This window comes from Leptopilina heterotoma, unplaced genomic scaffold (genome assembly GCF_015476425.1).
Source record: "Leptopilina heterotoma isolate Lh14 unplaced genomic scaffold, ASM1547642v1 Lhet_95, whole genome shotgun sequence".
Lineage (NCBI taxonomy): Eukaryota > Metazoa > Arthropoda > Insecta > Hymenoptera > Figitidae > Leptopilina > Leptopilina heterotoma.
The window spans coordinates 791438-806528 of NW_025111202.1; the positions used below are offsets into that span (position 1 = coordinate 791438).

Genomic DNA, 15091 nt, shown 5'->3' on the forward strand with positions numbered 1-15091 from the left:
AACTGTCAATTTTTTTTTGCTTTTGATAATAATGAAAAATGTTTCACAACCAAGTCTTTGAACTTAGTGTCGGCGCTAAGCGTCGAAAATAACTTTTTTGCGAAATCGGAAGAGAATCAAATTATTTTGATTCATGAATTGAAATGAAGTAATAGTCAAGTGACAATGAAATCAAAGTGAAATAAAAATGAAGTGAAAGTGAAATAAAATGCAGATTTGACACAGGTCAGGGAAAAGTCAGGGATTTTTATTAAAAGTACTGGAAAAAATTAAATTTTTAGAATTCATAAGAAAATTCTGAATGTTTGGTGTTTTTTTTTGTTTTAAAACTTTTAACGCAAATAACAAAATTCTTCACAGAAATTCAATAATTTTTAGATTAGAACATTTTTTTGAGTATCTAATAATTTTTGGAGTGAATCAGAATATTCTTCAGGGTCAGGGAAAAAGTCAAAATTTTGTCTGGAAATCAGGGAAAAGTCAGTCAGGGAAAAACAAAGTTAAATTTTTGTATGGCAACAATGGAGTGTCAATGCCAACTTGAGGGTCATTACCAACCTTTTATTAAAGAATCGGAAATTCGTGTTTCGAAATGTCGATCGTTAGCCGATGGGGAATCGTTGTTAACTTGAGGTTGCACCAACTCGATCCGTGGTTCGGGAATTTCGTGAACTTGCGGTTCGGGACTCGTTAAGGCGCTTGAAGTTGCGAGACTGTCGGAGCCATCACTTCTCGGTCGAAGTTCACTGAGACCAATTTGAGGTACACCAAGTCCTTCGGCCGATCCAACTGCACTATCAAGGCTGGGCGTTGAAGCTCTTGGACTTTGGTGATTTGGACTACTGCTGTTTCTCGATGTCGACACATCTGGACTACTAACTTCTCCACGACGTCTTGGCAAAGTGCTCGCTTTTATTTCCTTCTCCTCTGTTTCATTTGAATTGTTCGCTTGTAATTTCTGTCGATTCGCTAAAACTGAAAATAATTGCAAATTTTATTAAAACCGAATTTTCTCAATATTAAATATTTACATTTACGGGAAAGTGTGACAACAGGGTTGCCACAGGTCAGGGGAATCAGGGAAATCAGGGAAAAGTCAGGGATTTTGATTAAAAGTACTGGAAAAAATTTAATTTTTAAAATTTATAAGAAAATTCTGAATTTTTGAGTCTTTTTTGTTTGCCTCATAAACTATGAAATTGCCAAGAATTTCTAATTCTAATTTTTCTAATTCTATGACAATAATTTCTTTTTAAATAACTTAATTCTTGAAGAACTGTCATAAAATTATTATTTATAAATTATTTAATGAATAATTTTACTTAAAAATTTCAAACTTAATTTGATTTCAAAAAAGTTGCAAAATTTCAATTATTTTCCAAAAATTTTCCTCATTTCAATTATTTTTAATATCTATTTTAATAGAATTTTCCAAAAGAATTCAATTATTTAAACAAAATTTTAATAACAGTTTCACAGGAATTCAATTAACCAATTTTTTGTATAAATTTCTTCGAACCAATTCAATTATTTTTAATTTTCTAATGAACTTTCTCGAAAGAATTCAAATATATTCAGAGAATTGAAAAAAAATAGTTCTAAAAAATTCAATTATTTCGAAAAATTTAAATAAAATTCTTTTAAAAATTCTATTATTTAAACAAATATTGACAAAATTCTTTACAAGATTTAGTTAATAAAATTGCAATTTTAATGAAATTTCCTATACAATTCAATTACTTTTAATACAATTCTTCTTCAGAATTCAATTATTTAAGAAAAATTGGAATAAAGTTCTTCGCAAGAAATCAATTATTTTCATAAATAATAAAATTTTTCTCGAGAATTCAATAAGTTATAAAAAATGTTTGTAAAAATCTTCGAAACAATTCAATTATTTTCTTAAAAAATAAAATTCTTCGAAGGAAAATCAATTATTTAAGAAATTTTAATAAAATTCTTCCCAAGAATTCAATTCTTTTCAAAAATAAACATTTTTAAAGCAATTCAGTTATTTAAAAAAAAAATTTTTTTTTAATTCTTCGTCAGATTTCAATTATTTTCAATTTTTTAATGAAATTTCTCGATAGAATTTAATTATTTTCAAAAAGTTTTAAAAAATTTTGGGAAATTCAATTATTTTTAAAAATTTGAATAAAATTTTACACAAGAAATTAATTATTTTCATAAATAATATTTTTCTCCAGAATTCAATTATTTTCACAAATAAATTGTTTCATAGGAATTCAATTCTTTAAAAAAATTTTAATTAATTTGAAAATTTGCAATTAGAAATCACAGAAAAAAATTTTAAAATTTAATTTTGAAATTGCTATTTATAATTTAAAAATGGAGAAATAAGAAGATCAAATTTAAATCAAGATTTTTAATTGATAGTTTTAATTTAAAATTGTAATAATAAAAATAAATTTTTTAAATTGAAAAAAATTCAATTTGAAATTATAAAGTTTTGAAGTTCAAGTGGAAAATTTCAAATTTTATAATTTTGAGTTTAAAAGTTCTAAGTTGAAATTTTACCAAAACTTGAATTTTCATTTTCCCAAATTATTTGAAGTTAAACCTGAGATGCTACATTAGATTTCCGGTCAAATTTTCATCAGAAACATAAACGCCGTTTGCTTTCTCTCTTGTGTTATAAAAATAGACACGGGGGTTTTTCAATCAGTAAAACCCGCACTCTGAATAATTCTATTTTCGGAATATATAGCTATAGAGAATTAATTTCGGAAAGTATATTTCAAATGAAGAATCTTGCAAAACTAGAGACCAAATTATAATTTTTTTTTTTGTTTTTTTGTTGAGACGAAAGAAAACGAGAAAAAAGAAAGAAGAAAGAAAATCGACATTCTCGCTAAATCTTTTTTGAACTCGACGAATTTTAAAATAGTGTATCCATAAAATATTTCCTAAGGTTCATCAATTTGAAATCTTGAATCCCGATTTTATTTTTAGAAACTGGAAATTCTTTCCGATTCAGAAATATAAAAATTCTTTTTTATCTCACGTTATTATATTTCTTTTTCGAATACCTATATGTTTAATAATCGAATTGCCGATAAAATTTTGTCAATATTTTTAGTATTTTTGCATGAAAATTGTTTTTGAAAAATTATTTTAAAATTACATGAAAAGTTAAAAACAAAGTTACGAAAAATTTGTGCATTTTTTGCAAATGTTTTTTCTTTGTAAGAGAAAAAATTTTTTTTGTTTAAATAAAAATTGTTCGATATAAGTAAATATTAATTTGATAATAGACAAGTAATCAGTTATTTAATTCAAATAAATTGTTTTTATTGGAGGTAAAAAAAATTTGGAGTAGATATTTTCGAAAATTTTTGCATCTGGTTTGAGAGATATATTCTAATTGTTGATAATGAATAATATAGTTAATATGACTCTCGAGGAAAGAAAATACAGAAAATTTGAAAATTATTTAGTTTTTTCCGCAAATAATAATAAGTAATTTTGTAGAAGAAGAAAAATGATTTATTTTTTAATAAGACGCATTGTTTTTAACTCGAGTCAATGTCACAAGTTCAAGATTCTTATCTTAGTATCACTCTAAACTTGTTGATGTTATCTGCTTCAAAAGCTTTTCATTATTTACAATCGTAGCATCTCATATCACGTTGATTGTTGATAACGACAGCCACAAATTTGCTACAATTTTTTTTTTTAAGAATATTCGTTTCAAAACAATTCCATATTCAAAATATTATTTTCGAAAATGCACTTTAAAATTTTGAAATTTAAACTTTACAATTATTTTACAATTTTTTTTTTAAATAATTGAAATTTCTTTACATTCTATTAAAAGAAGTTAATTATAATTTCTTTAAAAAAATTTTATTTAAATTTTTGACAATAATCAAGGGAAGTTAGTCACCGTAATTATAATTTTATTTTAAAAAATTTCTTCGCAATATGTATTCAATTATTTTCATAAATAGTAAAAATAATTGTAGAATTTCAATTATTTTTATAGTACAATTTTAATAGAATTCCTCAAAAAATGTAATTATTCTTAAAAATTTTATTAAAATTTGTCGAAAGAATTAAATTATTTTTAGAAACTGAAATATTATATTATTTTTAAAAAATATTCTTCACAAAAATTCAATTATTTTCATAAATTTCTATAAAATTCTAAAAAACAATTCAATTATTTTCAAAAGTAATAAAATTCTTCGCAAAAATTCAATTATGTTTAAAAATTTTTTTAAATTCTCCTCAAAATTCCAATTATCTTTATAAAAAATTAAATTGTTCTCCACATTTCAATTATTTTCAAAAATTTTAATAAAATTCTATGCAAAGATTTATTTACTTTCATAAATATGTAATAATATTCTTTAGAAGGATTCAATTACTTTTATAAATAGTAAAATTCGTTGCAGAAATTCAATTTGTATCAATACATTTTAATAAAATTGAATTAATCAAATTTTCAATTATAATTATGAACAGACCAATTATTTTCCAAATTTTTAATTAAAATTATTAAAAAAAACATTATTTTCAAAAAATTTAAAGAAACTTGTCAAAAGAATTGAATTATTCATAAAAACTCTAATAAAAATTTGGAAACCATTTGTAGTTTTATTTATGTTCGAAATCAAATAGATTTAAATTTTTAAAAAAAAAAAAAACTGGGAAAAATTTGGATAAAGTCGGGAAAAAACCGGGAAATAACCAGGAATTTTGTTGAACGAAAATAGTAGACACCCTGGATTAAATAGATTAAGCTAAACAAAAGTACTCAAGTAATTAAATACTGAATTATTTATTTGTTTTTAATAAAAATTTCATTTGATACAAATAACTTTTATTTTAAAACTTTTATTTTCACATATAAAATTTATTTGAACCAAATAAAATTTTCGTTTATTAAATGTTAACATTTAATAAATAAATTAGAATCTGAGTCAGATATGTATATCTTTTTTCTGGTTATAATTTATACACTCAACAGCTAGGAGTATCTTTTTTCTAAAGTGTAGAAATGAAAATTTGTTGGTTAATTTTCTAACATAGTAGAAAATGCGTGTCTGTAACTACGAACTCCATCTGGACTTAAAGCGTATTAAGGACGTCTAAAGTTGAGAGACGAGGCCGTTTGTAGACGACTCGTGAATGTCTTTTTGCTTCGCGCTGTCTGGGGCCAAAACGATGTGTAGTGAATTTCGACCACGCTGTTGATATTCGCGTTCATAATGCTTTTACAGAGTAGGGAAAGAAAACAAACGTGGCTAACGATTGAAATGAACGCTTAATGCTTGTTACAAAACGGTGTGGAACAAATCGAATAATTTTCACTATTAAATTTAAATCCCTCACGCTTTCATCTCAGATCATAATTGAGAAAAATCGAGAACATTTTCCAAGGAATCAAAAAGAGAAAAGAAAATCTAAATAATTTTCTAAGATGCAATCGGATTATTTAGGTTTTCATTTTTTTTTTCTTAGTTTTCTCAACAAAATATAAATTTGGTCCGTGAAATTTAAGTTATGTATACAAAATTCCCCGGAAAATGACATTTGGAATTTCTACGAAAATTCTGATGTGAGATTCTATAATATTTGTATGGAATTATTTTGTAATTATAGATTTAAAAAAAATTAATTTTGGCACAAGTCGAAAGCAAGCATAATAATTTATTTTGAAAAGTTTTAACTTTACTGGTGATTGTTATTTAATTTTTCAATATCTCTGAAGTTAGCGTCGAAAAGTTTTATTAGACATTATTAGAGAGTATTTTAGAGTAATTTTTTGACCTAAAATCTTTGAAACAATTATTTGATTCTTTTCGATTTTGTGAAAAAAATTGTTGTTGACGCTAACTTCAGGGACCTATATTTTTATGGAATTTCTATTGGAGCTTTTATGGAAATTGCAAACTTTTTTCTTTTCAAGGAATTATAGTTATAGTTGTGAGTCGAAAACAATTGTAAATTGTCACCTTGATTGAAATCCGCTTGTCCAAATGAAGCACTTCTATAAGGTGTATTCGATCTGTGAAAGCAGAGAAAGGGCCCACGTGGTTCTAATCTCGTGATCGCATCTCTTGCCTCGCTCTCGTTACTAACAGGTTCATGAAAATCGCGTCTTGTCACACCTTTTGCACTGTCCACCAAAGAATCACTGTACTGCCTCAAATGCCTTCCACCATTGTTTGTTTCACTTAAAATACACTTATCAATATCACTCACATCGGCACTATTTCTTTGCTTTGATTTACTCAAATTTGAACCATTTTTTGCCCACACCATTGAATCAACACTCGCTGATGATTTTCTATTGGGTTCCAACAATTGATCACCATAAAATTCTTCACTGACACTTTCACTTCTGGCAAATGTTTTCGCATTATTCCCCGACACATGACTTCCTTCACTGTAGGTGTTGCTTCGACATGTTGGCAGACCGTCGTAGCGATTACAATCATCAGAGTCCGCCGATTGTGGAGACTGAAAAATTATTTCGAAAAATTATTTATTCGTGGAGGAGAAGAAAAATTTGTTTATTTCATTTTAATGTGTTAGTGGAATTTCAAGTTTCTTCCGGGATGATAGTTGGCATGAGATGCTTAAGAGTGATTAGCGTCATTTTTGATCATAGCTTAGGATGAAATTTATTAAAGTTGGATATTAGAACACGGAGTCGTTGAGTGAGTGTCGTTAGTTCATCTAGACTCTATTCTTTGTTTTTGAAAACGTTTTTTTTCTGTTTTTTGAAACTAAGTTTTGAGTTTATTAAAGTGATCATGAAATTGCATTTTTGGATCTATTTTCCTATTGCTATTTACTTACTGATTGATCTATTTACTTTGACATCTGATTAAACATCATTAAATCTAGAAACTTTGATGATGATGATGACTAATACATAACCCAAACAATGATCAGCATAGATATAAAAAAATAGAATCAAGATCCTAACAAATCTAAGATCTTTGAGTTAATCGAAATGATTAGAAGAAACAAATAATTTTTATGAGAAGAGGATAATCAGTTTCTTCAAGTGGATTAAATTGTTAAAAATTATCATAAGAAGCTTTTCAATAATGATAATCATAATGACCGGATTTAATTTTTTCGAGAATCTATAAATCTTTTTGGGACTGGTAATTAAAGAATGATAGTTTAACTAGGAAGGGTCTAAAATTTAAAAAATTCCCATGATGATGATCATTACTTAGGTGTTCTTGAAGGTATCAAACTGATACCAAATTATATCAAATTTCTAGCAAATTGATACAAGTGAGATCAAATCGACATCGGATCTAATTGATACAAAATTTGAACAAACTGATACCAGATTGGATAAAATTGATAGCAAATTAGATGAAATTGATACCAAATCGGATCAAATTGATACCAAAATAGTAGCAATTAATTACCAAAATTTGGATCAAATTATGACTATCCAAATATTGTTATTCGTTGCAATTTGATATTTTCAAGTTAACAATGAATGTCAATTATCTAATTCGTTTTAAGAGTGATCGGAACCAATCCAGAATCTGCTTCTACAGAATTAGTATAGGTCTCTAAAGTATGTAATTAATCTAACTCATCAGCTCTATAGGGTGATAAAGATCATCTTGAAAATTCCATGATGATGTCAAATTACGATGAATGTATTTATCAAAATTAACCATTTCAAGGATCATGATAAATGGAGTCAATCTAAATAATAAATGGATAAACAGAGTCTCCAAACTGATCAGAATAATGAAATCAACATCCAATAATGTAGAATTAGCAACATTATTGGATGTTGATCATTTGCTAGAATTGGGATAGAATTTAGGTATTTTTTATTTTTTTTTAATAGGGAAATTGAAGGAGAAAATTGTGTAGGGTGGGATTTGTTAAAATGTAGAGATTGCAAGTGTTGGATGTGACCAACCTGTGGATTGTTTGATGAGAGGTTTTGTTGGCATCCGCTCGAAGGTGGTGGTGATGTTTGAACACGCGAAGGTCGCCGTGGTGGTGGGACGGGTGCTGGTCCTTTGAGCTTTTCCGTCAGTTCACGAAGGCGCTCGGCCTTGTCGCTGCGGGGGCCGGAAGAGGACTTTTTGCCGCTTCCTCCTCCACCCCCGCTCCATCGGAATCTCTGAAGTCGATCCACTGCTGTCACTGTTGGATCCTATAACAAGATGATCATTGCTCTCACTAAAGTTTACGCATCTTCACTTTTCTTTTTCTTTACGCCCCTCTACCCCTTCTATTTTACTCTCTTACCCCCTTTATTTTTTACATTCTCTCCTGTGTCTCTCTCTCTCCCTTTTTCTCCTTATTCTTTTTCCTTCTTTTGCTCTCTTTTTCTCTTATTTCCCCTTTTTACTCATTTCTGTATCGTTCCACCTAGTTACTTTCTTTGACTCATGATGATGTTTTTAATGATTAAAGTGGTTATAATTAGGAGGATTATGATGATAATGATCATGATGATGATGCTCATGGTGATCATAAATACAGTGATCAGATTATATTTATGATAATTATAATTTTAGTAAAATGATCATAATAACATTGAACAGGTTGATCATAATTATGGAGATTAGGATGATTACGATTATAGTAATTATGGTAATTGTTTTTATGGTTATTATGATTACAGGGATAAGAGTGATTATTATTATGATAATTATGATTATAGTGATCGATTTAAGTGTCAGAAAGTCCCATTTTTAGCACTTTTTGAAGCACAGTAAAATAAAAATGCAACATGATAAAAATCTCCAAAAAGGGCTCAAATGAAAGATTAAATTATCAACTTTAAGGCCCAGAATTCAAAGTTGATTGATAATCACGGGGAACCTATTTTTATCAAAAGGAATCGCTACCTCAAATAGTCAAAATAGATTGGGTCAGGGATATAAAAGTAAAAATCGATTTCCAAGTAAAAAGTTGCATTTAAGAATTTTAAAAGCCAGTAATTTTTAGACATTTTGGGCGCCAGTATAAATTCGACATTTTTAATTTTTTAAATCTAACTTTCGGCTTATCATTAACAACCTCAGAAATCTCCAAGTTTCCTGTGATTATCAATCATCTTTCAATTCTGGGCCTTAAAGTTGATAATAATTATCAACTTTAAATTATTTAAACTTTTATTTGAGCCCTTTTTGGAGATTTTCATCATATTGCCTTTTTATTTTACAGTGCTTTAAAAAGTGCTAAAAATGCGATTTTTTGATACTTTAATCTCGTTTTTTATGGTACTGACCGAATAAAAGTAATTTATTTTTGTATATTCTTATACAGTGACACTTAAAGTAAGCCAGTGTTATCATCATCATTACTATCATCACTATCATCATAATTATCATCATCATCTTCATCATTACTATCATCACTATCATCATCATTATCATCATCGTCATCATCATCATCTCTTTGCCGATCACTACTTGGAATTCGCACAAACCAGACAATCATTTCGCTCGATCAGACAAAGCCAAAAGTAAATAAATAGTCTAGAGTAGTTTGAAGATAAATCTTTGTGAAGATGAGAATGTAATACCTGAAGTTTAAGAGTTTGATGTTTGGTCCATTGAGCGAGTTGTCGCGGCACAGAGACGGAGTGCGATACTGAAGTTGTATTCGCCGGCGAGGTTGACGTTGCCGTCGTCGTTGTCGTCGTTGTCGTCGTCGATGACGAGACGATTGTCGGTGAGGAAGAGGTGGAAGTAGAAGAAGAAGAAGATGAAAATGATATCGGCACTGATGATTGTGAGTGTGGACTGTGGCCGACGTTAAAGTTGGTACTGATGCCGCTACCCGTTTGCAGCCACCCGCAGTTATTATTAGAGTTTGAGTTTGGCGGCAGTTGCGTCGCTGGATCCGCAGTTGCCGCCACACGGGTGGGAGGTTGAGGTTGAGGTAAAGTAGGAGAGGTCGGACCCACGTTTGACGATAATGGAATTCGCGATAGAGGCAGTCGCGATCGTGGACCAATGCAGCAGCAATCTGTCACACTGTTGACAAATTCAATCGACGACGATCCACTCTTTTCACCTGCTGATGATGATGATAATAATGTTCTGTCGGTTAATCGTTCACGAGATTCGCTATCTCGCGAATTTCTCTTTCTTCTTCGATCTTGACCCTCTTTCCGCGAGTTCATCAATGCTAAACTGTCCTGCAATTGAAACATTTTTCATTTTATTATTTATCTTGTTACGATCTCATCAGTTGTCACCCTAATTTCAATGTTATCTTTGAACTTAATAGTTAGTGAAGTTAACGTTTATGATCAACATTTCAGAAGAAATATTTTCCTTAGCGAATTTTGTTTTCTGTGTGAAAAATCTTTTTTCTTCAATCGTTGATTATAAACGACAACATTTACAATTTATAAAATTGTAAATTATAACAAAGGTGAAAATTATTAATAAAAAAAGATTGTGAATTCATATTTATTACAACTGTTAACAAAAATGGAATCGTTTTAAAATTGTGCGAAGAAGAATTGCTGCGATAATAACTAAAATGTATGCTTATGGGCATCAAGATGTGCACACGCGAGTACTTGTTAGTTCACTGTTTAAGATGAGATGGTAAGGTGACGCCGTCTCTTCCCGTGAACTCGTTTCAGATAAACTCTTCTGAAATGTATCTCTTGCACATAATGCACCATTCCTTTTGTACAAATTAAGTGCAACATTTTTTTTCTCCCTTCGTAATAACAATTTTGCGTCTTACAATAATTCTTTTCTCGCTATTCATAATCTAATTTTTAATTCTTTTTATTTTGAAATTAATAAAACTTGTAATAACTTTTAATATTAAACTAATTAATAAATTATTTAATAACTCTTTTTAAATATATTTTTCATTTCAAAATCAATAAATTGAAAATTGAGAAAATTGAAAGAATAGTAAAAGAATATAAATTCGTGAAGTGATTTTAAATCTTTTTTATTTCGAAATTACTGACTTTGAAATAGAAGAAGGTTTTTTCTTAAATAGTAAAAAAAAATTAACTCTTAAAATAGTTTTCAAACTTGTTTTATTTTATAATTTAAATAAATTTGAAATAGAAAAAGATAAGGGGCCGTCCATAAACTACGTTACCAATTTTTCAAACTTTTTAAACCCCCTCCCCCCTCGTTACCATTGCGTTACAAGTAAAAATTTCAATTTTTGGACCCCCTCCCCCCTAATTTGGTAACGTAGTTTATGGATGGCCCCTAATACAAAATGTGTTAAAGTAATTAAATAATGGTTCAAGAAAGTGAAGGTCACAATATAGTCCCAGTCGTTAAAAGTCTAAGTTAGTTGTTAGATAAAATAGTGCGTGTTAAGGGTTCGATCCCCGCTAGAATTAAAAAAGAATAATCATAAGAATTATAAGAAGAATCATAATAAAATAAGTTAAATAGTAAACAAACAGTGAAATACAAAAAGAATCAACGAAAGAATTGTTTTTTTTCCATAAAATTATAATTTTTGAGCTTTTTGCAATAATTGTAAGGAATTATTTATATACTTGAGATAAATGTAAACCGTAACGAGGACCACCGAGAACAACGTAGCCAGTCCCGCTGCCCCCTGTCATGGCCCTCGCAGCACCTCCGAACCATCCACCAAAACTGCTTCCCGTCTTCTCCGCATTGCTGCCGCCTCCGCCTTCGTCTTCGCCGACGCGGGACATTCTTCATCCTTCCTTCACACTGCAAAACAAATGAATTCACCATTTATATTTCTTAATCATTCGATCCTGTTCTCGAGACACTTTAAGAAAACAAAAAGAGACAAAAAAAATTGCTTGCACTTTCTTTCTCGTGCGATTGCAAATTATAAATTGCATTTAATAAAACAAAAGAGGTCATTTTTATCGTCATAATAATATGAACCAAGGTCACTGACCTCTCGCGGAAAAAAGGCAAAATTAATTATTTTTAATATTTAAAAAATATTTTAATTATAAAAATATCGTAAATATTATTTTGAGAATAATATTTTGAATTGAATTTCTGCAATCATTATTATAATTGCTTCAAAATTCAATTTGATTTAGTGTTTTTAACTAAAATTCTTCTATAAATCCATTATTTTTAATAAAACTAGTAAAATATATATATTAAAAAATTTAATTAGTTTCAGAAGAATGTTAGTTTTTAAAATTTTTTGAAATTTATAAGTTTTTTTTATATTTCTACTTAAATACATTTAAAATTGAAATTTTAAAAAATTTTAAATCAAAATCTTTTAAAGTTCATCTACTTAAATGAAAATTGTAAACTCAATTTTTTTAAAATTGAATTAATTTTGAAATTAGATTTCAAGAATAAACACAATAATTTTAGAAAACAACAATTTTCCAGGATTTTGATGAAAAATTCCCTGACTTTTCCAGATTTTTTAAAGGTTTATAAAATTCCCTGACATTTCCAAGTTTTCAGGTTGTGTAGCAAGCCTTGATTTCGAACTTTTTAATTTATTAGAAAACTACTAATTCAAAATTTAGAGGGTAAAATATTGATAATTCTAATGCAGAAAGTATTAGAGTTTTCAATTAATTTTTTTTTACTATTTAAGATGCAGTTGTGTTTCATTATTTTACGATTGTCCTAAACAAGGTTTGTACTTCCGGTGATGTAAACTAACAGTTTGTGAATTATAATAGTGTTGCAATTGTTTGATTGACAGATGCGGAAGCAATATTACAATTATTTTATTGTATTAGAAACTTTATAATTGTTTTAAACTGATAATCTAATACAATTAGAAATGTAAACAAATATTTCATAATAGGATAATTAAACTATAAACACTCAGAGAAACATTTGAATTTTCATTTAACAAAATTATTATTTAACGAAATTGTTATTTTGAAAAATTCTTATTCAGAGGAATAAACTAAATTTTCATTTAACAAAATTTTTATTTAACGGAATTTTCATTTAACAAAACTTATTTTAAAAGATTTTTTTGTTAAACAGATCTTTTTTTTGACAAAAATTTTTTTATAACAGAATTTTAATTTAACAATAAAAATAATTGTATGTAATTTCCATTTTATCGAAATTAAAAATAGCTGGACAAAAAATTGACAGAGAGATTTTAATATGAATGTAAAAAATTGATCAACAGTTTCAAAGTTAATAAACTTTTAATTAGTTTAATTATTTTTTTTTTATTTTTAAATTCAAAAAATAAAATTGGAAAGAAAGTTTAAAAAAGTTTTCAACCCATGTAAAATGAATTAATAATGAAAAATATTACTCTCAATTTTTTTATTCTCAAATTTTAGGTCAAGAAAATATTTTTCCTTTATTTAGAACGTGAAAGGTTTATATATATAAAAATTTGTAACTTTAGCAAAGTGTCTGACTCGCAGTCTTGCGATGCGTGCTAGAAACGTTGCAATTTGCGAGCGTAGGCACATTCTCTCTTTTTCACTCTCTCACTCTCTCTTTCTCTTTTTCCTCAAAGTACATTCATCTGTCAAAGAATTTATTTATTTACCTAAAGGAAATGCGCGCGCTTCCAATGAATGATCTTGAACCGTGTGTTTCGAACGTGAATTCCAAACGAGAGGGGTATAATATTGGCATTCACTGCGCAAAATCTTGTTATGATAAATTCCGGAAGTGCGCGGAGAACATGAAATCTGACGAAATTTATTTCGAAAAATCAACGAACAGGAAGATGAATATTTTGCAAACAGCAAAATTCTTCAGAGTACTTTAACATTTACATAGTCCATCATTTTCATTTTTTACTCATTTATTTTTAATATTTGTGCCATTATTATTAATTCAATTAATTCATGTTTTTAACAACAAACAAATATATATATATTTATAATAAAATCGATTACCGCACTCTTTAATTAGCAGAAACCTACTAATTCATACTTAGAGAATAAATTACTAGAAATTTATATTTAGAAAAAAAAATCAGTAAAAAAGAGGAAAATTAAAAATGAAATTTTACAAAAATGAAGTGGATTCAATAATAAACGAACCCTCATTAATATTCACACTTGCTAATTTGATATTAACACACCCAGGTCGTTAAATTCCGCCTATATTTTTTTTTACACGCGCACATATTAAAGGTCCAAAGTTGCACACGCCCAGTGAGAATTTTAAGCAGGATATTGGGAGGCTCGCGAGACTTTGTTGGAAAATAATGTGCGATAAATATAGTGTAATTGGTACTTAAAAAGTGAAGGCATTTCGATTTATATAAAGTTTTTACTCAAACTTGCCCGATAATAGAGTTATCAAATTCTTTCTTATTTATTTATACGTATATCGTGCAATAATTATAAAAAGAAAAGTAAATTCCCTTGTCATTTATGAGAGCACATATATATTTCTTAAAAAATATTACAATTTTGTATTATGAGGATTTTTGCTCGTTACGTAAATTATTTTTGACTCCTCTTCTTTTTTGTTTTTGTTTTTGTTTTATTTTCTGCTTTTTTATTTAGCTTTGCATATACATTGCGACAGAACACGCATCTTGAATTCCATTCGAGTAAAATTATTTGTTTTTTGGAAAAGGTAAAAATCTTTTCACGATTTGCCGATAAATACAATATGTTATTTTTTCAGTTTGTAAATTACTCGTTGAATTGATTTTGATATTTTACTATTTTGTAAAATAAATAATTTATACATTTAGTTAACTATTTTCATGTTTTTCGTTTTTTTTGTACTTAGACTATATGTTCGTTTTAATTAAGATTATTTATCCAGTAGTTTGAGTGGAGAGTAAAAATATACACATTAGTAAAACTATATTCGTATTAAATGTCGCAGTAAAATGTAAACTTTACGTTTTAGAAGAGAAAATAAATTAGTTAAGTGACTGTATGTTTTAAACAACTATTCATTATGCGTTGAAATATTCGACTTGCATTAGTATTCGTATTCACAGCTTTCATAAATTTCAAATATTTATCGTCCACTCTGGCGCCTCGTGCCACAAAATAAGAAACAACAAAAAAGAAACAGTTGAAGATTCGCGTCAATTGCTTTTAATTGCCGAAAAAGCATTTGTCCGAACGTGATACAAGTTGAAGAAAATCAGATTCAATTGTGTG

General features: G+C 28.1%; 2 protein-coding genes across 6 annotated transcripts in view; one reads left to right on the plus strand and one right to left on the minus strand.

The window, feature by feature from the left end:
• Nucleotides 1-15091, minus strand: part of LOC122512228 (rho guanine nucleotide exchange factor 17) — a 70812-nt gene that overhangs the window by 43895 nt on the left and 11826 nt on the right. For 4 of the 5 annotated variants that reach the window (XM_043627960.1, XM_043627957.1, XM_043627961.1 and 1 more), the window contains exons 2-6: nt 11522-11705; nt 9554-10171; nt 7934-8173; nt 5982-6489; nt 559-975 (exon numbers count right to left, since the gene is read on the minus strand). In XM_043627960.1, coding sequence (XP_043483895.1) covers nt 559-975; nt 5982-6489; nt 7934-8173; nt 9554-10171; nt 11522-11686 — 1948 coding nt within the window. In that variant the 5' untranslated portion in view covers nt 11687-11705. Of the gene's footprint in view, nt 1-558; nt 976-5981; nt 6490-7933; nt 8174-9553; nt 10172-11521; nt 11706-13503; nt 13691-15091 lie in introns of those variants that run through there. The other variant, XM_043627959.1, reaches the window with a different exon arrangement.
• Nucleotides 1-15091, plus strand: part of LOC122512238 — a 76560-nt gene that overhangs the window by 40355 nt on the left and 21114 nt on the right. The gene's annotated exons all lie outside the window — the stretch shown is intronic.